This window comes from Neoarius graeffei, chromosome 2 (genome assembly GCF_027579695.1).
Source record: "Neoarius graeffei isolate fNeoGra1 chromosome 2, fNeoGra1.pri, whole genome shotgun sequence".
Taxonomy (NCBI): Eukaryota; Metazoa; Chordata; class Actinopteri; order Siluriformes; family Ariidae; genus Neoarius; species Neoarius graeffei.
In genome coordinates, this window is record NC_083570.1 from 52,734,341 (window position 1) to 52,760,068 (window position 25,728).

A 25,728-nucleotide genomic window follows, 5' to 3' on the forward strand; every position below is an offset into this window, starting at 1 on the left:
CAATTAACATCCGGTGACACTCTGAGGAAGACGGAAGTTGTACGTCGAAACATGTCAGGTAAACAAACCCAAAAATTAGATGTCTGATAAAAAAGAAAAAAAAACTAACTATAAAGACCTCCAATAGATCACCCAGAACCTCGCCACCCTGTCCAACTCACTCAATCTCCTCACCACACAGATGCAGCACTATCAAGCCGTGCCTACCCCTGCCCAGCCGTCTCCTACTTCAGCTCCTTTCTGCAGAACCCAGACTTCCAGCACCTCAGCCCTACGATGGAGAACCAGGTACTTGTAGATCATTTCTATCTCAATGCTGTTTGAGCCTAGAGCTGCAACCTCTGGCCTCTCCCACAGAACGCTCCCGGGTAGCATATACAATCACGCTCCTCGCCAGCAAGGCCAGAGAGTGGGGAACAGTGGTCTGGGACACCGATGCACCCTTTTGTTCCTGTTTCAAGGATTTCTGCGAGGAGATGAGGCAAACTTTCAACCGCTCTCTGTCAGGCCGGGAGGCGGCTAGAGAACTCATGGAGCTGCAGCTGGGGTCCCGGTCTACCTCAGACTATGCCATCGAGTTCCGGACATTGGCGGCATCATGCGGTTGGAACGAAAGCGCCCAGGTCGACATGTTCCTGCATGGCTTGTCCGATGCCATTAAGGATGAACTAGTATCACGCGAACTGCTGCCGGACCTTTCCAGTCTCATGGACTAGGCCAACCGTATCGACGTCCGGTTCCAGCAACGGAGGAGAGAGAAGACCTGCCCCAGCTTCACCTCCTCTCCACCTCCCGCTTCTTCCGTCGGACCCATGCAGGTAGACTGGGTACGAGTGTCAGCGGAGGAACGACAGTGCTGCCGGAGCACAGGGGCCTGTTTCTACTGCGGTCAGTGAGGACACATCTGCCAAGCCTGCCCGTTAAAGGGAATGAGACCACCAGTGAATCGAGGGGCCCTGGTGGGCAACACTCGGAACCGTTACTCCTGTCATCGTCATCCACAACAACCATCACCACCATCTCCAGGCCCTCATTGACTCGGGTGGATAGGAACCTGATCTGCTCTGCCACTGCCAAGCGTCTGGGAATTCCGCTACTCTCCCTCGATGTCCCTCTCACAGTCCTGACACTCAATGGCACCGGCTTGACCACCATCACCCACCTTACCGCCCCGCTCACCCTGAGGATTTCCGGCAACCACTCTGAAACCATCCAACTCCACGTCATGAACAACCCCCACATACCCATCATCCTAGGATTACCCTGGTTAATGCAGCACAACCCCCAACTAAACTGGGCTGATAATACCATCCTAGGCTGGAGCCATTCCTGCCTAGCTTCCTGCCTGAACTCTGCTCTGCCTCCCGCCAGCCCACCACAGTCTTTAGCCAGTGAGTTTCCTGACCCCTCTCACATGCCTCTGGAATACCTGAACTTAAGACTTGTTTTCAGCAAGACCCAAGCAGTGTCCCTCCCTCCTCACAGACCCTATGACTGTGGAATCGACCTCCTGCCCAGGACAGTGCCACCCAAAGGGTGACTCAACTCTTTCTCCTGTTGAAAGGCAAGCCATGGAGAACTACATCTCCGAGTCTCTGGCAGCTGGGATCATCTGCCCTTCCTCCTCCCCAGCAGGGGCGGGATTTTTCTTCGTGGAAAAGGACAAGTCGCTCTGCCCCTGCATTGACTATAGAGGTCTCAACGCCATCACTGTCAAGAACCGCTACCCCCTACCGCTCATGACTATGGCCTTTGAACTACTCCAGGGAGCCAAGATATTCACCAAGTTGGACTTGCGCAATGCCTACCATCTCGTCAGGATCAGGGAGGGGGACAAGTGGAAGATGGCCTTTAACGTCACCACTGGCCACTATGAGTACTTCGTAGTCCCTTTCGGCCTGACCAACGTGCCCGCAGTCTTTCAGGCACTCGTCAACGACGTCCTAAGGGACTTTAACATCTTCATTTTTATGTACCTGGATGACATCCTGATCTCCTCTCGCTCCCTGGAGGAACATCGGGGCCACGTCTGTAAGGTCCTCCAGCACCTGCTAGAAAACAAGTTGTTTGTCAAGGCGGAAAAGAGCGAATTCCACCAGAGCTCTGTCTTGTTTCTGGGGTTCATCATCTTCCCAGCTAGGATCCAGATGGACCCCCTCAAGCTTGAGGCAGTCGCAGGCTGGCCTACCCCATCCTCACGATGAGGGCTCCAGCATTTCCTGGGATTTGCTAATTTCTACAGGCACTTCATCTGCGACTTCAGCATGGTGGCCGGACCTCTTACTGCCTTGACCTTGATTTAAGACCTCGTTCAAGTGGGGGGAGGAAACAGAGAAGGCCTTCTCCATACTCAAGCGCAAGTTCACCACAGCACCCCTTCTCACCATACCCGACAAAACAGTTCATCGTGGAGGTCAACGCTTTCGAGTCCGGGATCGGAGCCATTCTCTCCCAGAGGGCCAACGATAACAAGGTCCACCCCTGCTCCTTCTTCTCTCACCAGCTGTCCCCTGCTGAACGTAATTACATCAGCAACAGAGTAAGCTAGCCTTGGAGGAGTGGAGGCACTGGCTCGAGGGGTCGGATCTCCCCTTCCTAGTTTGGACCAACCATAAAAACCTGGAGTACCTCAAGTCTGCCAAACGTCTCAATTCCCGTCAAGCCCGATGGTCTCTCTTCTTCTCCCGGTTCAACTTCACGCTCTCAAACCTGACACCCTGTCTAGGATGTTCTCTTCCCACCAAGAGGAGTCCAAGCCACCTGAGACCATCCTTCCTCCACGCTGCCTGGTGGGAGCCACCATTCTAGAGGTTGAGACGCTCATGCAGAAGGCCCTGGAGCAGGACCCCAGTGAAGGTAACTCAAGCAACATACCACCTAACCATCTGTTTGTTCCCTGTTCTGTGCAAACCCAGCTGCTGCAGTGGGGTCATGGCTCCAAGTTGGCTTGTCACCCGGGAGCTGCTCTAACCCTGGTGCTCGTCCAACAGCACTTCTGGTAGCCATCCATCAAGGAAGATGTCCAGGAGTTCGTGGCAGCCTGCGACACATGTGCCTGGAACAAGACAGCCGATCAACCCCCTGCCGGCTTGCTAAGACCCCTCCCGATTCCTCACCGCCCCTGGTCTCACATCGCCCTGGACTTCATCATAGGACTCCCCTACTCAGGTGGCAATACATGCATCCTCATTGTCATTGACCGTTTTTCCAAGACCGTCCATTTCATTCCTCTGCCCAAGCTCCCCTCAGCCAAAGAGACTGCAGAACTACTCATCTACCACGTTTTCTGCCTACATGGTCTGCCTACCAACATTGTTTCTGACCGGGGTCCTCAGTTCACTGCACAGTTCTGGAGAGCCTTCTGCAAACTCATTGGGGCCACCTGTAGTCTCTCCTCAGGCTTCCACCCACAGACCAACGGCCAGGCAGAACAGGCTAACCAGGCTTTGGAGGTTGCACTCAGGTGCATGGCGTCCAGGGATGCCAGTTCTTGGAGCAAGTACCTACCTTGGATCGAATACACACACAACACTCTCCCTTCCTCTGCCACAGGTCTCTCTCCATTCCAGTGCTCACTAGGGTACCAACCACCACTGTTCCCCAGCCAGGAGGAGGAGGTCGCCATACCCTCAGCCCAGATCTTCATACGCCGCTGCAGGAGGACATGGGCAGTGGCCCGGAGAAGACTCATTCGCTCCGCCCTAGCATCCAAGAGGCAGGCCGACAAGCACCGCTCTAAGGCGCCCACCTACCGGGTGGGGCAATGAGTCATGCTCTCCACACGCCACCTGCCACTCAGAACCGTCTCCCGCAAGCTGGCTCCCAGGTACCCCGGACCTTTCCTCATCAGCAAGGTAATCAATCCATGTTCCGTCAGATTGGCTTTACCACAGACCATGTGACGTGTTCACCCCACCTTTCACGTATCACAGCTTAAACCCCTGGTCTCCAGTCCTTTGCACTAAGGGTTTTTCTAGTTCATGGTTTTTGCACTTAGGGTTTTTTCTTGTTTATGGGTTTGTTTTTTTTTTTGCTCTAGCGTTTTTGTCCTTGTCTGTCTCGTTTTTTTGTCTCTTTTTACCTGGACTATTTTTGACATTTGTTTTGTTTACCTTTTTTGCCATGCCCTTTCCCTGGATTAAATCTCATTATTTATTGGATTACTGCCTGTGTGTTCTGCTTCTGGATCCTAATCTCACCACCCCTAACAGAGAGGTGCATATTGGACTCATTCTGGGCTGATTTTAAAAGCAGCCATGGTAACCCCATCAAATTGAACAAATAAACAAATAATAGTGGTTTTGGTAGTGAAAGGGGATGGTTCAGAAAGAGGTTTTGGTTAAAGGTAGCAAGAAAGTGGCATATTTGAGATTTCCCTCAAAGGTGCTGCAACTTCCACAGTTACAAGCAACATACAAACAGTGGAGCCAGAAATCAAACTGCCTCTCTATGCAGTGACGCATATAACCATGTGATATTTAGACTAATTAAGGACAATATGTTTCAGAACAAAATGGTTTAGAAGCTTGTGCATGCTGTAGTGTATGAACTGAAACCACCATGTCTTTATTACTCAAAAGATGTCTTTTTGTGTAGAAATGTCCTTTTTTGCTTTAACTAAAGATTCCAAACTGATTGCAACTGCACAGGGGCTCCAGACTAGAAGGTCATACAGGACATTAACCAACACTTACCATCTATAAAACCGGGCATCTTAATATATCAATTTCACATTCTCTGCCATAGATAAGATCTTGATGAACTCCTTAGAGCAGCAGCACCATTAGGAATTACTGGCTCCCTGACAGGTTAATGCCTGAACACCCTCCACCCCCAGACAGCTTCCCCCTTTACCCCTGCCCCACAGATCTGTATTTCATCCACCTTTCATGTACTTTTCCTTTGGTATGTGGTTCAGGGCCCCTCTTCCAAATCTCAGACCTATGCAATGAGATCCCACACACAGTCTTATAGAACAGGCTATGTATCTTCTGCAGTATTTTGTACCGAGACAGTTCTTCTCACTTCTACAGTGTGGTCCATGTTCCACTGCCTTAACAGAGGAAAGGGCTTCTGTGTACAATTGTAATTGTGACCAGTATTCACATTGACCCCTTTGGTGTTTGTAAACAAAAGGAGATGCGCATCCAATCTGGTTGCAAAAAGACCCAAGTGTCCTAGCAACCTAGCGCTATTCATTTATGATCTGCCTAAAGAATCTATCAACAACTTTATCAAACTGACTTGTTATTATGGATTACGACTAAAAGACAGGGAGTGTTAATTGGCTAAACTAACACTTTCATATGGTGCAACTCTAAAACATCATTATGGTTTGGCTTCCTGTTAGTGGCTAAATGATGCTAAGCAGTGATCTAGCCTGTCAGAGGAACTACAAACATTTATACTAGAGAGAATTTGAAGGCCTACAAGTCTCTTGATGCTTACAACTTTGTTGTTGGTCATGTTCAAGACAATGTTTTACAACATCATGGCAATGAAAAGCTAAGGTTCTTTCCAACCAGATGCCATTAATTCATTTCGAAGCTCAACAGTGTTATCAAGGTAAGTGTTTCCATTATAGACAATTCCTTGTCTATAGAAGAACATGACATAGCTATGTAGCGTTAGCTAGCTAGTTGCATGAAATAGATTTTAGGCAAGCAATATAAATAGCTATCAAGGTAAGCTTGTTAAATTCTTAGTTAGCAAGCCAACTTCAGTGATATGATAGTTAGCTATCCCTGTTTGAAATCAATTCCTGCTTAAAATAAAATTGCAGTTATAACAGAACATTTAGCGGTGCAGAAAAATCTTTGGCCAATTCCACTATAACTGTAAATTATCATGTTTTGGTATTTCTTCTGGGAATGAAATATTCATGCAACAGAATGTGATGCCAGATTAGCCTGAAATCAGGAAAAGGGGCCGCTGTGATGTAGTGTGGAGGAGAGGAACAGTATTTATGGAAAGTCTGTATTCTACAACACTGTTCCTCTATAAAAAGAGCGCTTTCTGCTCCCTTATACAGTATATTCATCACAAGGTCCAAAATCAAAGCAAAATCTCTTGTTTTCCATCATTCCTGAAAATTTAAAATAGCATTAAACATGCTTAAATTTAACAGCAAAGATTAAACAGATTAACCAGTGACCCTTAAAAGCGTCATTATAACATAGTTGGCCAAATATGGAGAATCACAGATGAATGAACAGGACAGCTCTTCAGAACATCTCCAGCTCCTATTATTTTATGTTTGATTAAGATGAATCATATTTTTACATCTGCCAAGCATGCGAAAGGAGGATTAGGAATAAAGACATAGAAAGTCTATTTTTAGTTAGAGAGCAAGAAACGTCAGCAGGTCAATGATTACAAAGAAGCCAAATATTTCCAGAGCCTCCCTTTGGCGTGCCCTGCCTTTCCTTGATTATGTTCTCACACAAAGTCAGGAAGCTGGCTACTGTTTGCTGCTGAAAACATAAACTCTCTCCATATACTTACATAGTACATAACCTGGAATCCAGCCTTGTGCTCTCACATTGTCAGTGTTCATATTGCTTCATGTATAACAAGCTAAAAAGATTCAAAGCTTTGCTAATTATTCAGAGATCTCTGGTGGATCATTCAGAGATCTAGCACACCATCACCATGTAATGATTTCAGTGTTTAATTTATGGGACTGTAGTTGTTTACCATAGCCAGGTCACACTGCATCACATACGTAAATTAATGTACAGAAAACAATACTTGCACCTGAGAGAGGACGCAGAATGCTGTATGCAGAGAATATATACATATTATTGTCCAGATCTTCTGACACCTATAAGAAAATATATAGACAACACCAAGAGTTGTTTATGATCAGTGCAAAGGGGAAACAGCGTAATGGCAGGAAATGGAGTGTTTCTGAGGGAGGGCCTGGGTTTCCTCCTTCATCTTAGTTGCACAGAATAGATTATGAATGCCTCACCCTTTTGGGATTTCTAAGAGCCTTTCATTTAGACCGTATCCTCCTCTAAGGAGTTCCCCATGAGAGGAGGGGGGAAAACTCCACAGCTGTATAATTTCTTGGTTAATTTCTGCAAGCGGTATTCAGTATTAGGCTATATTTTTAATTTGCATGTTAATATACAGAGATATGAGTTTAAAATATATAAAGTAATGAATATTTTATATATGTTTAATAAAACTTTATTATTATTAGTTTTTATTGTTCTTCAAATCAATTGTTTTTATTAATTACCTAAATTAAGATTCTTAATTATCACTGCTATTAACCCTAATTTCCTTCAGTCCCTGTATTTTTATACATTGTATTTTACTTTTTACTTTTTATTATATTCATATAAAACAAATATTTCATGAGTATTTTAATTATAATTCTCATCTAATTATTATTCTTTTTTTAGTACTAGCAGTATCAGTATTTGGTGGTGTTGCTTTCCCCCCCAGAATGATTCTATTTTATTAATTACCAGAAGATCTTCAACAATAATTGCTATTAGTTCCACTTGTGCATTTAGTTCCTGTATTTTTACATGCTGATTTTAGGTTACACAAAATGATAAATATACATTACATATAAGATACATTTCAAATTCTTTGTTCTTTTTAAGGTAGGCTATATTCCTTAAAGAAATTACTTTGCAGTTCACTATGAATTCATGACAGGCTTTATGGCTTCAAGGTCATTCGAGAGTTTGCATGCTGTAAAATCAGCAGTCACACACAATCACAACCCAATATATACTTTAGGATAAACCTTTCAGTCAGCAGTGGGTCATGTGGAAAGGCTGTGACAGTTTAAAGAACACAAAGGTTCATAGTCTGTATATGACTCTCTTTCTCTCATACAGGTTCCCAACTCTGGTCCGATACATTTTAGTGTTTTCTCTGCTCCAACACACCTGCTTCTATACTCTTGAAGTGGTGTTTATTAGGTGATGAGTTGAATGAAGTGTTAGAGCAGGGTTAGAAACATTAAAATGTGTAGGACAGGGGCTTCTCCAGGACCAGGAGTAGAAACCCATGGTCTAGTAGTGTCATAAACAGTGTCTGTGACCTTAGTATTATAAGCTTCTATGTGAGTAAAGAATGAATGGGATATACTGTATATATACCTTATGTATTAGTAAAAACAGTAGAGAAATAAATATGTTGAGAAATGCAGTACTGTGCAAAAGTCTTACGCACAAAGTTTATTCTAGTTTTTTTTAATGATTTCTACATTATCGAGTCAAGACAAAAAAACATTTTAGATTTCTAAACATTAGTTTCCAGAACAAAAGTTAATGTTACAGAAAAATTGTGAATGTCAGTAAAGAAAGCAGTATATTACACAAGAGACACTTTTTAGACCTAAAAAAAAACATAATGAAGGCTGCTATGTTTTGCTGCACAATAAGAAGCAAGTGTGACAGTCAAAGTGTCCAGAAGAACCATGTCTGGGTCTATAAAATGCTCAGTAAAACGTATCAAATTGTACCTGAAACTACTTTTTTTTCAGCAGAGGATAATCACACCAAATACAGATTGTCTTTCATTGACTGTTTACTGTAGACTGTGATAACATTTAACATTAAGCGTAACAACATTTCTTTGCATGTGCATATAGTCAGGGAGCATATGTAACCTACTTTGCAAAATTTGCCAAGTCTGGTTTCTCAGTATTAACCCTTTATTTACATCACAAACAAATTATTTTTACTTGTTGTAATGTAAGCAATCACCATTTTCACCAAAAAAAGGGAATGCTAAATATCGCATGTAAAAACGTTTAAAAAAAACCCATATATCCGTATCACTTAAGTCCATTATAACATCTGTATTTTTTTAATTACCCATTTACTAACTTTGTGAATAGAAATCATATATTTACATATTATCAAGTTAAGTTTAAAATGAGACATTTAAGTACATAGAGAACATAAAAAAGCCAGAAATACTTTACACTATTGCAACAGAACTTGAGAATATTTATAGCTTATCTACATTCCAGAACTCAGCTCACAATCTCTCATTTCAGAAATTTCTGTGATACATTTCTTACTAAGCCTCTAGCAGTTTCTGTTTTTTTTTTAATGTCCAAACTACATCAAGAAGTAACACTTTGCCTAAGGATTCAAACACAAAATACGAAGATAAAAGCAGTTATTGGTAACACATATTATGACCAGAACAGCCACTGGACTATTTTCAAAAGTAAACAATGTCACTTTCACAACTAGACAATGTCAGTTTCCTCCGTATCTGCTGGACTGTCTGTTGTTCTGTATGGAGAGTGCATGGACAGATAAGCATCAGACATTTCAGTAACTCTATAACTAATAGATTCAATAGTTATCTACAATTTGTAAGAAAGAGTTACATTCTTAATTATGGCAGACATCTGAGACAAGCATGCAAACATACAGATAGGCAAAGATAGACACACAAAGAAGCGACTAACTTGCTGAAATATTTTTCCAATAAATCTCACAGAGTTATGGGACCCCAACAGAAAATCAGTCACCTTGTTAAACACTTTTTTTAACATACTTTTAGATAAAGAATCTATAGAGTAACAAACTCCTAAAAGCAAAAAGTTATGTCAGTTGAATAGGCTGAGCAGCACACCACACTACCTCTGAGGTTCTAACTGATCCCACTCAGTAGTTTAGGTCCTTTTAGGGTTAAATGGGTATCTAATGTATGAACCATGCTTTTCACCTGAGTAAAAAGGTTGTGTGCCACAAATAACACCTATTATGGATATAATCATTTTCATCATCACGGCGGCCGCAGCCGAGTCTCACGCCTGGCGCGCCAATCCAGCCTGTCAGCCATGCAGTCGGCGAGCTCTGTGGTAGAGGCCACACCAACATCCCTCTTAAGGGTGTCAACGAAGGTAGAGGGCGGTCTACCCCTGCCTCTCCGCCCATGTCGGGGCTCCCACAGGACAAGCTCCCCAGCCAGGTTGCCGTGTCTGTAGCAGTGGCCTGCTAATCCCAAACACCTCCAGGCAATTTTATCTGAAACTCTTGGGAGATCACCGTACAAGATCTCATTTGGTACCAGGTCCTGCCAGTGGACATCTAGGGCTGTCCGAAGCATCTGGGTGTAGGACCCATCAATTGATCGCTCAAGAGTGGAAGTAAGCGACCAGCACTCGCAACCGTACAGCAGCACAGATTCGACAGTGGCAATGAAAAGCCTACATTTCAGCTCTTGGGAGACACTAGCCTTCCAGACTTTGCTCATGTTGTTAAGAGCTTGCCAGGCAAGGGCCTTGAGGAATCTAATATCGTGTTCTGTCGAGTTTACCCAGCAGCCAAGATACTTATAGTCATCTACTTTGTCAAGGTCATTCCCGCTCTTAGTAGTGAGAGGCATCAATGACACATTGCTGGACAGTACCTTAGTCTTCTTGGCATTTAGATGGAGACCAACACGCAGGCACTCTTCCTCAACATGTGCTAGGAGACTCTGTGCCTGATTGAAATCATTGGACAGTAAGGCTATGTCATCCGTGAAGTCCAGATCTGTGATGACTCTGCCTGGGATTCGACACGAGCGTCTAGGTGTGATCATAAAACCCAAATCCTGCTCCTTACCCCCTATGGCCTTTTGGAGAACATAGTCCAGGACAATTGCAAAAAGGAATGGGGCTAAGGTATCCCCCTGGAGCACACCAGCGCAGATTTCGAACTCATCAGTCTCCCCATCGGGTGTCACAACCTTCGCACGAGTACCTGAGTACATCTCACCAATAGCTCTTAGTAAGTTGGGAGGCCTTTAAGATCTTCATCATCCTTCCATGATGGATAGAATCAAAGGCTTTCTTGAAGTCTACAAAGGTAACGACAGCAGAGAGGTTGTTCTTTCATGCTTCCTCAAGAATTCGTCGCAGGGCAAGGATGTGACTAGCTGTTGTCCTTTTTTCATGGAAACCATTTTGATTATCTCGGAGGAAGGGGTCAATCGGGTCTCTGATGCGAGTCAATATCATCCGATTGTACATCTTCGTGATCACACAGGTTAGGCTAATACCACGGTAGTTGTCAGTGTTCGACAAGTTGCCGGTTTTAGGTACTGGGAATAGGTCCGAGACCGACCACTGGTCTGGTTTATTACTGAACATCAGGGCCTGATTACAGAACTCAAGTACTATATCATCAAGATCACAAGCCTTGAGAACCTCGGGGGGGATCTTGTCAGGTCCAGCACTCTTTCCTGGCCTTAAGGATGTCTTTACACAGGCCAACTCATCAATGGTAAAAGGGCCATCATTTATATCCAGATTGGCCAGAACTACATCATCAATCAGGTCATCGTCATCCAAGTCTTCCACGACTGGTGGTTTTCCCAGGAGATTCTTAAAATGAGAAAACCAGATGGAGATTCGATCTTCTGGGCTAGCACCTGGTATATTTCCCGCATGGTCAGAGTTCTTCTTGTGGCCACTTATCTCATTAATGACTTGCCATGCTGTGCTGTATTGCAAGTTGTTACTTGCAAACTCTATTCTTTTTACCTTTTCGTCGATGTCTTCTGCCATCAGGCAATCATAGATGCTATATAGGGTTCCCCTGGCGTTGACAAGGGCCTCTGCCTGTTGTTCTTGGTCATCAGGATTGAGGAAATCCTTTTGCTCTAAAATCTTGTCGATCTTTTCTATAGCCTCTACAACGTCGAGATGGAGGGATAGGCGCGGTTGTTGGCGCTTCGACTTGCGAGGGATACAAGTTTCAGCTGCAGCAGCATTAGCATCTATAAATCTCTGGTAGATCGCAGTAGGGTCCTCAGTGTCAGGCCCTAGGAGAGAGAAATGATTTCTTACTTCAATGGAGTATTGCGCTTGAAGGTCGGATCTTGTTGCGAGAAGTTTCCAGTCATATGAGACTCGTTTGTTGTTGGGGTTGGGCACTCGGAGACTTAATTGGACCTTCATTGAGACCAGTCTGTGGAATTATTATATGGATATAATAATTGCATATTGATGATGTAATACTTTTATACCAATTTCCTATATGTGGTTTCAGGGCTCTTTTTATGCGCAAAGTTCCCCTGCAAAATTAACTATGAAACAGCAGCCTACAAACATTACAACAAGTCCAGATTTATGAATTTATATCTGAACTTGTACAGTGGTGCTTGGAAGTTTGTGAACCCTTTAGAATTTTCTATATTTCTGCATAAATATGACCTAAAACATCATCAGATTTTCACACAAGTCCTAAAAGTAGATAAAGAGAATCCAGTTAAACAAATGAGACAAAAATATTATACTTGGTCATTTATTTATTGAGGAAAATGATCCAATATTACATATCTGTGAGTGGCAAAAGTATGTGAACCTCTAGGATAAGCAGTTAATTTGAAGGTGAAATTAGAGTCAGGTGTTTTTCAATCAATGGGATGACAATCAGGTGTGAGTGGACACCCTGTTTTATTTAAAGATCAGGGATCTATCAAAGTTTGATCTTCACAACACATGTTTGTGGAAGTGTATCATGACATGAACAAAGGAGATTTCTGAGGACCTCGGAAAAAGTGTTTTTGATGCTCATCAGGCTGGAAAAGTTTACAAAACCATCTCTAAAGAGTTTGGACTCCACCAATCCACAGTCAGACAGATTGTGTACAAATGGAGGAAATTCAAGACCATTGTTACCCTCCCCAGGAGTGGTCGACCAACAAAGATCATTCCAAGAGCAAGGTGTGTGTAATAGTCAGTGAGGTCACAAAGGACCCCAGGGTAACTTCTAAGCAACTGAAGGACTCTCTCACATTGGCTAATGTTAATGTTCATCAGTCCACCATCAGGAGAACACTGAACAGCAATGGTGTGCATGGCAGGGTTGCAAGGAGAAAGCCACTGCTCTCCAAAAAGAACATTGCTGCTCGTCTGCAGTTTGCTAAAGATCACGTGGACAAGCCAGAAGGCTATTGGAAAAATGTTTTCTGGACGGATGAGACTAAAATAGAACTTTTTGGTTTAAATGAGAAGTGTTATGTTTGGAGAAAGGAAAGCACTGCATTCCAGCATAAGAACCTTATCCCATCTGTGAAACATGGTGGTGGTAGTATCATGGTTTGGGCCTGTTTTGCTGCACCTGGGCCAGGACGGCTTGCCATCATTGATGGAACAATGAATTCTGAATTATACCAGCGAATTCTAAAAGAAAATGTCAGGACACCTGTCCATGAACTGAATCTCAAGAGAAGGTGGGTCATGCAGCAAGGTAACGACCCTAAGCACACAAGTCATTCTACCAAAGAATGGTTAAAGAAGAATAAAGTTAATGTTTTGGAATGGCCAAGTCAAAGTCCTGACCTTAATCCAATCGACATGTTGTGGAAGGACCTGACGCGAACAGTTTATGCGAGGAAACCCACCAACATCCCAGAGTTGAAGCTGTTCTGTACGGAGGAACGGGCTAAAATTCCTCCAAAGCCAGTGTGCAGGACTGATCAACAGTTACCGGAAACGTTTAGTTGCAGTTATTGCTGCATAAGGGGGTCACACCAGATACCGAAAGCAAAGGTTCACATACTTTTGCCACTCACAGATATGTAATATTGGATCATTTTCCTCAAGAAATAAATGACCAAGCATAATATTTTTGTCTCATTTGTTTAACTGGGTTCTCTTTATCTACTTTTAGGACTTGTGTGAGAATCTGATAATGTTTTCGGTCATGCAGAAATATAGAAAATTCTAAAGGGTTCACAAACTTTCAAGTACCACTGTATATTATTACCAAAAACAAGACTTGTCAAATTTTGCAAACAAACACCGCATGATTAATAAAGCTTCTGGACAAAAAGAGGAAGAAAAAGTAAGTTTTGGTAGTAGTGCCCAGGTCCTCCCTCTCCCTGAGTGTCAGTGAGGGGCTGATACAGGGGCTGATGCAGGCAGTGGGCAGGGCCTGGGGCAGCTGAAGTCCATCTGCAGCACTTCACTTTTCCTCCACCTTTAATATGATTGATCAGCGAATGGAAAGGCAAAGGAGCAGGGCGAGCTCGGAGAGATCTCTTCACCTTTTCCATTCAACCTGTCTTCCATTTCTGTCCTGATTGAATTTAAACTCAAACGAGCTTGATGTGAGCAAGGCAGGGGGGCAAAAACAACAACAACAAAATCACTTCTTTTTCCCTTTTCTCACCCTCACAGTGCACTTCTCCACTACATCACCTTTTAAATTTTTTTGTTGTTGCTTTTTTTTTAAAATTAATTTTCTGGTACCTCCTTGGATACTTTGGCTTACAGCACGGCTTCACCTGGGCACGTCTTTTCCTGAAGTCTCACCAAAAACCGACACCAAGATTTTCTTCTGCAACTTTAACGCGCGTCAGGGCAAAAAAAAAAAACGAGAAAAGAAAAGAAAAAGCCGCCGACAGGGAAAACAAAAAAAGTTGTTTGTTTTTTTCCCTCTATCGCGTAAAGAAGCGTTAAAGTTACACAATGAGTCTCAAATCAGATTCTGAGCCGAGCAACAATGTTTCATTAGAGGAGGAGGTAAGGGACAAAACGCTACTCTTCAAAGTTTGTGTGTTTCTCAGGACGGCGTTGATTAACTATACGAGCTTTTCCTTCCTTTTTTGCACGTAGTTTTGATATAAAACATCATTTAAGCTTATTTTTGTTGTAACCTTAGAGTTGTAAGACTTTCCCCCCTCCTGCTTCCGAAATTATTTAAATGTCCGCGTTTAGTTCAGAATTTTGGCTCTTGAACGCTGCACAGGTGTGTGTGTGTGTTGCTGTTTTGTTGTCCAGAGTTGCTTTTTATGGTTCTTGTTGTTGCTGGAGTGGTTTTGTTTTTTCGTATTTGCTTGAGAGTTAAGGGTCTTATTATTCACTGTGAAGTTGGTTGATGATTAATCTCCAGTTTGATGGTAGAAACTCTCACCTGCTTCACTAGTTACCCTTTTTCTATACTACAACAGCAACATAGCTGTGTGTTTCATAGGGACTAGTATTGAACACTGTGTGTTTTAAGTGCTTAAGTTTATACACCATGAGGGACTGACTTTTTTTTTTATGCACTCTCAGGAAAAAAAAAATCCTTGTCATGGATGTTGTGTAGTATTTAATCTAAAAGATGTTTAAAGTTTCAAGAATGGTCCTTAAGCTTCATTTATGTACCTTTTTAAAAAAAATTGTTAATGGTATCATACACGGTACCCTTGAGGTACTGTAATGTCAAGGAAAGGTACAGTTTAGTCCCCCCCCACCCCAAGCTTATCTGGTTTCACTTTCATGAAAATAGTGTTCTGAAACACTTTTTGTAACATATCGATTATTTTTTTTTAAATTATTATTATAAAGCAGGTCCTAATTCTCTTTTGGTTCTTTTGGCTGAATATCTACAAATTTAACTTCTGTCTCTGTAAGTCCTCCATTATATAAAATGAAATAAAAATCGAGCTGTTTAAGACGTTGTTTGATTATAAGGAGAAGTCTGTGTGAGGTAAGGTTAAGGTTTGACTGTTGGGTCCTATAGTAAAACATGTTTGGGGTTAAAATGTTCGTTGAAAGCCGAGCTGGAAAGAATACGTCTCTTTACTGAAATCTTGTCCAGTCTTCCCAGCACCTCTGACCCCTGCACTGGAGGGATTTCCTGCTGCATGTCTGCTCAGTTTAGTTTTCCAATTATTTTGCAGGAGACCAAAAGCCACCACTTTGTGTCTCGGACTGTCGTGCATTTTTTAAATTAAACCATGGGACAATGAGGATGATCTGCAAGATATTTATTGTGTTTTTTATAGTGTTGTGAAGTTCAGTTTGTCCTGGATGAACAATTCGGAAAGTCTTTTGTAAAGTTCAGCTGTTTTGGGATGGTCCATCAGCATGGTTCTGGGTATAAATGATTTCTCAGTTTTGGTGGGGTTTTTAAGAGGGCTTTTTTTTTTTTTAGGATGAGGATACTGTAGTACTTGGTCAGTGCACTCCTTGTGGCATATTGTGAATCCTGAAGCTTCAGGAAATCAGGCCAGGTGCTGCATGCTCTCATCCAACTCGTGTGTGTGCGTGCTGGTTGTAGCTAGAACAGGTGTTTTTTGTTTTTTGACTCAAAGCAAAACATGGAAAAATAAACATTTTAGCAGTACATTTTGTCATACCAAACTAGTGTCCTTACATATTTTGTTCTTTGTTCATATTTTTGTCATTGTCACAAAATGTAACGTTTTGCAGTAGATTCAGAAAAAGGTGATAAAGACTAGAGCTGGTTGCCAGCATTTGTGATGGCTCGCTGCGAGACTATCCTCAGCTTGGTCCGGACCATGGTGACCTCTCGTATGAAGGAAATGATGACTACTTTCCTGTGGGCTCTGGATTTGCGGAAATGATGCATGTTGAAATATGAGGCTTGGGTGGCTCAGATTTGAACTACAGATGCATTGCCGGGTTTCTAACGTGTTATTTTTATAGGCTGATGAGGTTTTTTTTTGTTGTTTTTTAAAATATAAACACAAATTCCCACTTGGGATGTTCTCCTATCAAGCTCTTTGTGAACTTGAAGGTATTACTTGGGGTCGATTTGAGAGCAGTTGATACAGTCACTTTCAAGATTAAGAAACAAACCTATAGAATATGCGTACTCGTGTTTTATTTTTCTTTAAATATCTGGCACAAGAGTGGCCCATGATTCCTGTTTTGTGTATTATTTTCACAAAAGGTGTATAAATCAATAAGTTTCACAATTTCACAAATGTGTATAAATCACTTTTTTTTTTTTTTTTTGTGTGCTCAGTAAATTTCCCACTGAGCCCCTCTATAGCCTTTCCAATCACTGTTTCTCTGTATCCACCAGTATCATTTGCTTCATCTGATTCATTTTGTAGTGAAATTAGACTTTGCTGCCTTCCACTGCATTGAAGCAGGATTTCTTTTTCATTCCCCATAGAGAGATTCTTGCATCCACAAAACACTTTCCACGCTCCGTTCGCTCACTCACACTTGGTAGCCATGCACACACTTAATGTCTTCACTTAACTAACACAGTTTCTCATGATTTTTGTGTACAGTCAATCTTAAAATACTGAACAAAAGCTGCAGAAAATGGAGAGAGTTTCTGAGACAATAGGAAGGGAAAAGTTGCAAGCGGGCAGCACTAAAGGTAGTTTGAAACTTGATTAACACAGTCTATTTTATATTTTTCAGGTACTGTTACTGTTCCACGCAAACAAATTCACAGTAAAAGCAGACTTTTGAGACTCTTACTACCCCATTGTGTATATACACACTAGTTTGTCATAAGTCAAAGGACATTTTTTCTTTTTGTTCTGTAGTTACTGAGGCATTTTCATTTTCTAGGTACGAACACTTTTTGTCAGTGGTCTGCCGGTAGACATCAAGCCGCGGGAGTTGTACCTGCTGTTCAGGCCGTTCAAGGTATTCAAAACAACTGAGCACTCCGAACGAACACGCTTCTTCTTGTTTGGAATTTTTCGATTGTGTATATTTGATCTCTGAAATATGCAGCTATATTTATGGATGCAATTATGCCACTTATGGTTTAATTATATCCTGTAAAGATCCTTCTTTATCTACAAATATAACTGTCTTTATTTATTTTACAGGGATATGAAGGGTCACTTATAAAACTAACCTCAAAGCAGGTAATGTTTGAATTACATTTGTTCTTTATGCATATTTTTGTTCATGCTGTGAGAAATGCAGTTAATGTTTTCCTTCATCATAAAATCTCTAACTATGGATACTGAATGGAAGGATGCTGCATGTTTAATCTGTGGGTCTAAAACTCTGTCTTTCTCTCTCAGCCGGTTGGCTTTGTTACCTTTGACAGCAGGTCTGGGGCTGAAGCAGCGAAAAACGCATTAAATGTAAGTAACCGTTCAGTGGTCTGTAAGTAAGTGTCTACAGCAGTGAATACTCTGAATTATTGATAAGCTCCCTGCCCTGTGTGCCACATCTCGTGTCTTAAAGTTTGCCTCAGTGCCTCTTGTGCCTAAATAAGTTCGCTTCACTCTCGGTCCTTAAAAGTGGAAAGTTCCATGACGTCACTGGGTTGTTGGCTTAGTTTTTAAAATCCCTTAGTGCTGTCAAAATACAGCAGATGTCCTATGTATCTGTTAAGCGGATCCACTTCAGGCATTAAAAGTGTACATCGCCTCGGAGTCTCTGGTGCCTCATAACCTAATCATTGCAGTGGTGCTAAGTAAATTGATCTGTATGCTACTTTAACCTGGTTCTGCTGCCAAAATATAAATGACACTGCTGTTAATGTTCTGCTTCTTTTCTATCAGTTATAAACAAAGATGCTCATGGTCTGAACCTCACTGCTTGGACTTCTCGGCTCGTTCAGTTCAGTTTTGTCATATGTATGTTAACACTGGGTCAACATTACAAGGAAATGCATTATACGAAGGAAGAAACAAGTCTCTCAGCTTGGAACCCTACAGGAGTTTAACTAGATAGATAGATAGATAGATAGATAGATAGATAGATAGATAGATAGATAGATAGATAGATAGATAGATTGATTCCTAAAATATAAAGATAATTAAGTTATATCTAAGGGAAGGTATGCGCATGTGTTATCTCGGGGGGGGGTCATGCAAATGCCTGTATTGTACATTGGAGAAAGTGATGTGTGCAAGTACCAATAATTGCATGTTGTTGAAAAACAAATTTTAAGTACTAGGACCAATTACAGTTAATGTTACAGACCGAGTAAACAGAGTTTGTGATGTGTTGGTAAACAGTGCAGTATGGAATGTTTTTAGGTGTTTAGAGTTCAGAAGTCTGATGGCCTGATTTAATAAAAACTGTTCTTCCATTCACAGACTGTTCATTAAAGTACATTACACTTACTAAGAAATGACACTTAAGCCTTTTTGCTCTGCTCCACTCTCCTGCCTTTTTATAAGGGGATTCGCTTTGACCCGGAGAACCCCCAGACACTGCGTCTGGAGTTTGCTAAGGCTAACACCAAGATGGCAAAGAGTAAGCTGATGGGCACGCCAAACCCCTCAAGTCTGCACCCAGCTCTTGGGGCTCACTTTATTGCACGTGATCCATGTGAGTATGTTACTTTTGGCTTGTAACGCACACATGCTTGCATGTTTTTCGTCAACATTCTGCTGGTGCTACCGTCACCAGCATTCGTATATAATGCTCAGGGTTCAGGCTGCCTTTCTAAGATCATCTGTCTTGGCAAAAGGCTTGTTGAAAGTTTGCTGTACTGATACAGCTGGCATTGTGAGTACAGTTTTTGATTATGTAAAGTCAAGATAGCAATGATCCAAGACAAAATATTGGAATCAGGCCAAGATCTGCAAAACATGCCGGCTCTGATTAAATAAAATGCATTGGATCCAATAACAAATTGCAAATTGCTTTAGGAATTTTTTTTTTTTTTTGTAGTAACTGGGAATGTTTTCCGTATAAAGAGATGTGACTGGTTTTTCCTTTTGTTAGGATTAATTGTATATTTGTACTTTTGTTACAGTGCAAGTTTTTTTTTTTTTAATTATATAAATGTGATGGATTTAAAAAACATCTTAGTTTAGTAGTTTTTAAAGGTGGTGATATTCACAGTATCAGCTGAGATTCACTCAAGGTTTCCGTGTTTCAAGCTATCGTTGTCAATCTAGTGTGATGATAAGTTAGTGTGTAAAGCAAATGAGTTTGCATCAAGTTCTTTGGTTATGTATAGAGGGACTTAATTCTTTTTTTGTTTTTCATTACTGCATGTCTTCAAAACATGTTTTTGTTATTGTGTTCATGTGAAAAAGAACATTTCACAGCATTTATGGGGGAAAATAGAGAGGCACATCTTAGACACTTGCACGCTGGTGTTTTGCTCTGCAGATGACCTAACTGGCACAGCACTGATCCCAGCATCCCCAGAGGCATGGACACCGTATCCCCTCTACACCACTGAGCTAACCCCTGGCCTGCCCCATGCTGCCTTCACCTACCCTGCAGCCGCTGCAGCTGCTGCTGCCCTGCACGCCCAGGTGAGGGAGCAACCGGTGTGTTCCTGTTCCTTTCCCCTCAACTTCACACGCATGCTGTATAGATGAGCCTGTACACCTACTGCTCCTTTTGTTTGAACTACAGGATGCAGGACTTTTTACACGGTTTCTTACTAAACATGAGTCAGTGATGATGGAAGGAAGGAGCAAGCAGACCTGGTTTGCAGAGGCTTTTTGGTCTCCTAGAAGTTTACTCCATTTGAGTGAGGAGTTGGTAATCTCTGTATGTCAGGCCACACAGATTAATGTATTAAATGCATCCACTGTGCAGATCAGTGTAATTTATCCAGCTTCATCCTTGTTTCCATGTCTCTGTGCGGTCCTCTGGGAATGAGGAACAAACCTGGTTTCCCAATATACGTATTCTCTTTCTGGGAAAAAAAAAAAAAACTTTCCTTCATTTGCCACAGTTGCTAAGGGATCAGAACAGAGAAAATCTGTTTTTAATTGCGTCTCAGTTTGGATTATGCATTGGTTGTTGAGTGAATCCGTGGCCGGCGGAGGCCGGGTTAAACGTTAGCTAAAAAGGCATGTGTTTGGATTTTTACAAGCTACTAAAACAGTGCGCAGAGAAGCTGTGATGACTTTTGTTCTACCTATAAATAATAGTTTCAATATACTGTACAGGCATTACTATTTAACATTCTGGTATGGTTGAGGAATATTTCCTAAAATATTAGAATTCCTATACTTTAAAAAAAAAAAAAATCCCCCCCGTTATATAGGTCATGTCAGTTATCCTGTGTATTATAATTTAACTATTTATTTATTAAAATGGGATCAACAGACTTCAGCATCTCACTTTGTTGGATTTCTTCTTGGGCTCTTTTTTTTTTTTTTAAATATTTAATGCTGTTCGCTTCCATGCGTAATTGAATGTGACTGGTCTAGCGAAGTCCTTCAGTCCTGACGGATCAGGTTTATTGATTAAACAGGCAAAATGTGACTTCAGTTGCCATGACGAAGCAATGTAAATGTAAGGTCACAACTGAAGAGGTTGATTTAAGCTATTGAAAATGTAATCTTGTCAGAAAGCTTGCTTAAACCATTTTTTTTCTTGTACAATATTTAGAAACAATCTTCTACAAAATGTTTTTTTTTCTCTCTTGGAGGTTTGGTCATTTCACCAGTGTTTTAGACACAATGTGTGGCTTGGTGTGTGAGTGCTGATGTGTGAAAGGCCTTGTCCTCGGGGAGCCAGGGTTCAGAGAGTTGGAGAGTAAAGAGAATTAGGAGTTAGGCCTTTAATCTGTGGCCAGAATATCTCACACAGGTGAAAGCGAGACGTTAAACAAAGCCATAAACTCTGACTTAAGAAAAGCAGAGCTATACCAATCCAAAGTCCAAACCTTCATTGCAAGGATAAATAATTTTCAGGGTCAAGAGTGTTTAGAAGCTTGCTAAACATGATCTTGTTTGGAATTGGTTATTGGTGCATTTTTAAGGATTTAAAAGGTTGAATACTTAAATTGCATTGTGTGAAGGTTCATGATGCACCATTTACCGATCATATGCAAGTACCTCATATTGTATAAGGAAAGTTAAACTGAGTGTAAGAGCAAGTTATTCTAATCCTGATGTAGCTCTATAGGGTTACAGACTACAGCTGAGTGGTGGTATCGCTGTATTATTCAGAAGGTGCTTGTGTGCTGGAAAAAATTGAGCAAGCTTGGTATGTATTCTCCTGCTCTTGGTGAGGATCAGACGGTCACACTAAAGTACTAGACCACAAGATGGGTGGTGAGCGATTGTTGCAGGTGGACTTGGAGAGGCGTGTGTATATAGTATCAGTCAAAAGTTTGGACACACTTTCTAATTCAATGTTTGTTTTTCCTTTTATTAAGACACTTCATGTCTTTAAAGTAATGATGGATGTCGTTTCTCTTTACTTACTTGAGCGTGTCTTGATATATGGATTCCTACAGTTGTGGAATAGGGCTATTTACTGTTTGATCTCAAACACATTAAGAAGCAAGAAATTGTGCTAATTAACTTTCGATGAGGCACCTGTTAATTGAAAAGCATTCCAGGTGTCTACCTCATGAAGCTGGTTAAGATAATGCAAATGGTGTGTAAAGCATCAAGGTAAACGCTGGCTACTTTTGAATATAAAATGAACTTTTTTTAAAATACTTTTGTTTACCACATAATTCCATGTGTTATTTCATAGTTTGTCTTCAGTATTGTTCTACAATGTAGAAAATAGTCAATATAGAAAGACCTGTGAATGAGTAGGGGTGTCCAAACTTTTGTCTAGTGCTGTCTGTAGGTTTTTTTTTAAACAAAATTCAGTTCAAAGATGCATTTTAATGCCTACAATTTTCTTTGCACTGTACAATGTTACAATTTTAAAATCCAATACAAAACTTTACCATTAATTCTGCTGTGTCCCTTTAAAAAAAAAAGTTAGAAACTAAAGAAAGAGGTCACAGTATTGTGGCCCTAAAATATTTCAAAAGTGTATTGTGATAAATTGCATTATGATATCATTTCCCCCATCCCTATCCCACATGAGTGTTTTTTTAGATTACTTTGGAGTATAGCAAAATGTAGTTCATGTTTAGAGCCGACACAATAATTGGCCAGAAACTGAGCTGCAGGAGGGTGCAGTCTGCTGCTAAGTTTAGTCTTGAAATAATGCTGCATTCAACTGGCCTTGGAAGTGATGTCATTTTCAAACTGTGAAGTGGAGGGGAAATGTGGACACTGCCATGCTACTGTTTGTTAGCAACACTCTAATCAGTTAAATGTGACTTGTATATTCTCCTCCTTAAAACGGTGAACTATACAGTGCTAGAGTTAAGGAATATGTCTGCTGATTGATTTTAAAGAAAATACCTAAGATTAGTGGGGGGGTTGAGAAAAAATCCACCTTTTGGTGAAGTAGCTTCATCTCGCACTGAAAAAATGTGAAAGTCAACCTTTAAAATGAATTTCAGAATAAAACACATCCCTCATCAAGAAATGCATAGTTTTCAATAAAAACATGTGCCACTATTATTGACACACCTGGAAATTATAGTGAACACATTATAACTGAAGTATGTTTCCCATTTAAATTGTACATTTTTGAGTTGATTGGAGTGTGTAGGAACTTTCAAGTTGTAACCCGTGACTTCCTGATTAACTGGGGAACAAATATGAGGTGACGTAAAGGTCAAATTCCATTAGTCATCCATCAACACAGGAAAGATAAGAGAACACACAAACCAAATGAGGGAGAAATGTGTTGGCATTCATAAGTCTGGGTATGGTTATTTAAAAAAAAAAAAAGCTTCTTACCTGAAAAGGCTCATTTCTACTGTTGGGGCAATAATAAAGTGGACTTCAACTGGAACTGTTACAAACTTGCCTGGAAGAGGAACCAAGTTTATTTTGCCCCCATGTACAGTGAAGAGGTAAGGGAGGTGCAAAAAAAAAAAATCCCCAAGGATCACTGTTGGTGAATTACAAGAAAAAGTACTTTGGTTTCCAAGTCTCCAAAACCATCAGATTGCCACCTCCAAGCCAACGGATTATGTGGAAGAGTATGTCAGAATAAAGCCTTTTCTGTCCATTAACCATAAACCTAAGCACCTGAAGTTTGCGAAACGCTACTAGAACTTTGACTGGAACTGCGTTCTATGGTCTGATGTAACAAAAATGGAGCTTTTTGACAAATGCTCAAGGTGGGTTTGGTGTAAAAAGGAGGATGACTATATAATGAAAAGAACCGGATCCCAACTGTAAAACATGGTGGAAGTTGTGATGTTTTGGGGCTGTTTTTCCTCCAAAGGTCCTGGAAACCTTGTTGGGGTACATGGCATCGTGGACTCGTCCATGAAATACCAGGACATTTGAAGTCAAAATCCGGCTGCCTCTGCCAGGAAGCTAAAACTGGGTTGTTACTAGGTCTTCCAGCAGGACAGTGATCTGAAGCATATGTCCAAGTCAATACAAAAATGGTGAGCTGAGCACAGAATCGAGCTTCTACCATGGCCATCTGTCTCCTGACATGAACCCCACTGAAACCCCATGGGATGAGCTGAAGAGGAGAGTGTACAAAAGAGGACCCTGGATGATCTGGAGAGATTGTATAAAGAGGAACGGTGTCGGATGCCCTGCTCTGTATCTCCAACCTTCTAAACTGTACTGGGAGCCTCGGTACTGTTTTACTGGCAAAGGGAGGTTGTACAAAGTATTAAATGCAGGGGTGCTAATAATATTGGCACGTGTTTTTGTTGAAAGTAATTTTCTTGACAAGGATTTGTTTTTCTCTGAATAAAATTTTCAATTAAGGTTGGGTTTTTTTTTTTTTTTTAAATTAAAAAAACTGATCTTTATAAGGGGTGCCAATAATCATGGAGGGCACTGTAAATATTCATTTTCTGTGTGCTTACAGCAGGGTGGATTTTTTTTTTTTCCCCTCCCGTTTTATCACAACTCTATCACCACTGAGATTTGTGTTGCTAATATTTTTTGAATGGTTTTGTATTTCCTAGTATTTAGCACTTTTTTAAATAAATGTGAGCTTTTCTGTGCACTAAACTGCTGTTCTGCCTCACAGATGCGCTGGTACCCCTCACCCTCTGACACTTCACAGCCTGGATGGAAATCCCGCCAATTTTGTTAAATCTAGAATAGTGAGTATCTTTTAAAACTGCTGAGTTTTGGCTTTTAATATGTATTTGTGAGAACATGGACTTGTGTGCCTGTTAGTTCATGACACTGTTGTCCCTACAGGTGTCGCTCAGTACATGCAGGTTCATCCCTCCGTCCCTCTCAGTAAGGTGTACTGGGCTCAACATTTAATTCAGTCAGGTATATTTAACAAAAAAAAAAAAAAAGTGTATAAATGACTTGACAATTCTGGAGAATACTTTCTCTGAAGGACCCTGAGCATAAGAAAAACAGGATGCTGTCTACAGCTATAAGGCCTCATGGGCGAATGGTACAGTCTCCACCTTTTCAAAGCCACACGTGACGAGCCACTTGTGTGCAAGTTGAAATTTTCTAGCTGCTCGCTGTTGGTTGTGTGTGTTTTGGGAGGAAAGGGGATAATCATTATGCATGTTGAAGTATCGTATATGGCATGAAATGTAGAATGCAAAGTTGTGTGTCTTGTCGGGTTTTTTTTTTTCTTCCCCCTCCTCATTGTGTTACCATTTTGGTCAAGCCCTTTAGCTTTCTTGCGTCTGTGAATATCTCCTGTGATGTTACTCACAAAGTAGAGGTCTACATCATCTTGCTATCAAGTCTCCTTTTGTTTTAGTGTGTTCAAAATGAATTCCACATGCACTGGGTTTTTTTTTTTTCTTCTATTCTCTACGATTGTGACTGTAAAATTGTCCATGATGGACAACTCCTTCTGAGACACTTCTCCTCGAGACCTCAAATCCGTCGCCCCTGCTCTGGTATCTGTGCTTGTTTAGAGTATATTTGAACAAAAAAGTACAAGTATTTTTGTACATTTGTGTAATAATGGATATTTATGCATTTTTGTGAAATTAAATAAGTATATCTGTATAAGATGTTAAGTCTACCCTTGTTATTTTGGTGGTTTTGTCTCAATCTTGTTTGAAGTAGATAAGTGCAATTTTTTTTTTTTTTTTCTTGTGTTGAATACTGACCTATCCAGACTATGGCAGAACTGAGGTGAATGAATGAAATGGTATGCTAACACATAGTGGAAATAGTAGCTTTTTTTTTTTCCTTTGTTTTTCCAGAATGTGAAACTGGATAATAAACAATTTGATCTGA

At 41.1% G+C, this 25,728-nt stretch overlaps 1 protein-coding gene across 4 annotated transcripts; it reads left to right on the plus strand.

Annotated features, from left to right (window-relative positions):
- Nucleotides 1–3,755: 3,755 nt before the first annotated feature.
- On the plus strand, nucleotides 3,756–25,728 carry rbpms2a (RNA binding protein, mRNA processing factor 2a). Of its 4 annotated transcripts, none has more exons than XM_060914392.1 (8): nucleotides 3,756–3,854; nucleotides 17,303–17,380; nucleotides 17,569–17,607; nucleotides 17,770–17,832; nucleotides 18,880–19,030; nucleotides 19,823–19,986; nucleotides 24,536–24,611; nucleotides 24,712–25,728. In XM_060914392.1, the coding sequence occupies exons 1-7, from the start codon at nucleotides 3,771–3,773 to the stop codon at nucleotides 24,599–24,601; spliced, it is 645 nt and encodes a 214-aa protein (XP_060770375.1). In that variant the 5' UTR covers nucleotides 3,756–3,770; the 3' UTR covers nucleotides 24,602–24,611; nucleotides 24,712–25,728. The 4 variants fall into 4 exon arrangements, with proteins under 4 accessions (XP_060770375.1, XP_060770376.1, XP_060770377.1 ...); XM_060914393.1 differs by having other exon boundaries at nucleotides 19,823–19,971; XM_060914394.1 differs by lacking the exon at nucleotides 3,756–3,854 and adding an exon at nucleotides 13,929–14,503.

What these genes read in the sequence shown, in the direction of transcription:
- rbpms2a (XM_060914392.1), top strand. Translation starts at nt 3,771, where the DNA reads ATGCTCTCCACACGCCACCTGCCACTCAGAACCGTCTCCCGCAAGCTG. An exon ending in CAGCGAAAAACGCATTAAAT is followed by an intron (nt 17,833 to 18,879) that starts GTAAGTAACCGT and finishes CCTTTTTATAAG; the next exon opens with GGGATTCGCTTTGACCCGGA. An exon ending in CTTTATTGCACGTGATCCAT is followed by an intron (nt 19,031 to 19,822) that starts GTGAGTATGTTA and finishes TTTGCTCTGCAG; the next exon opens with ATGACCTAACTGGCACAGCA.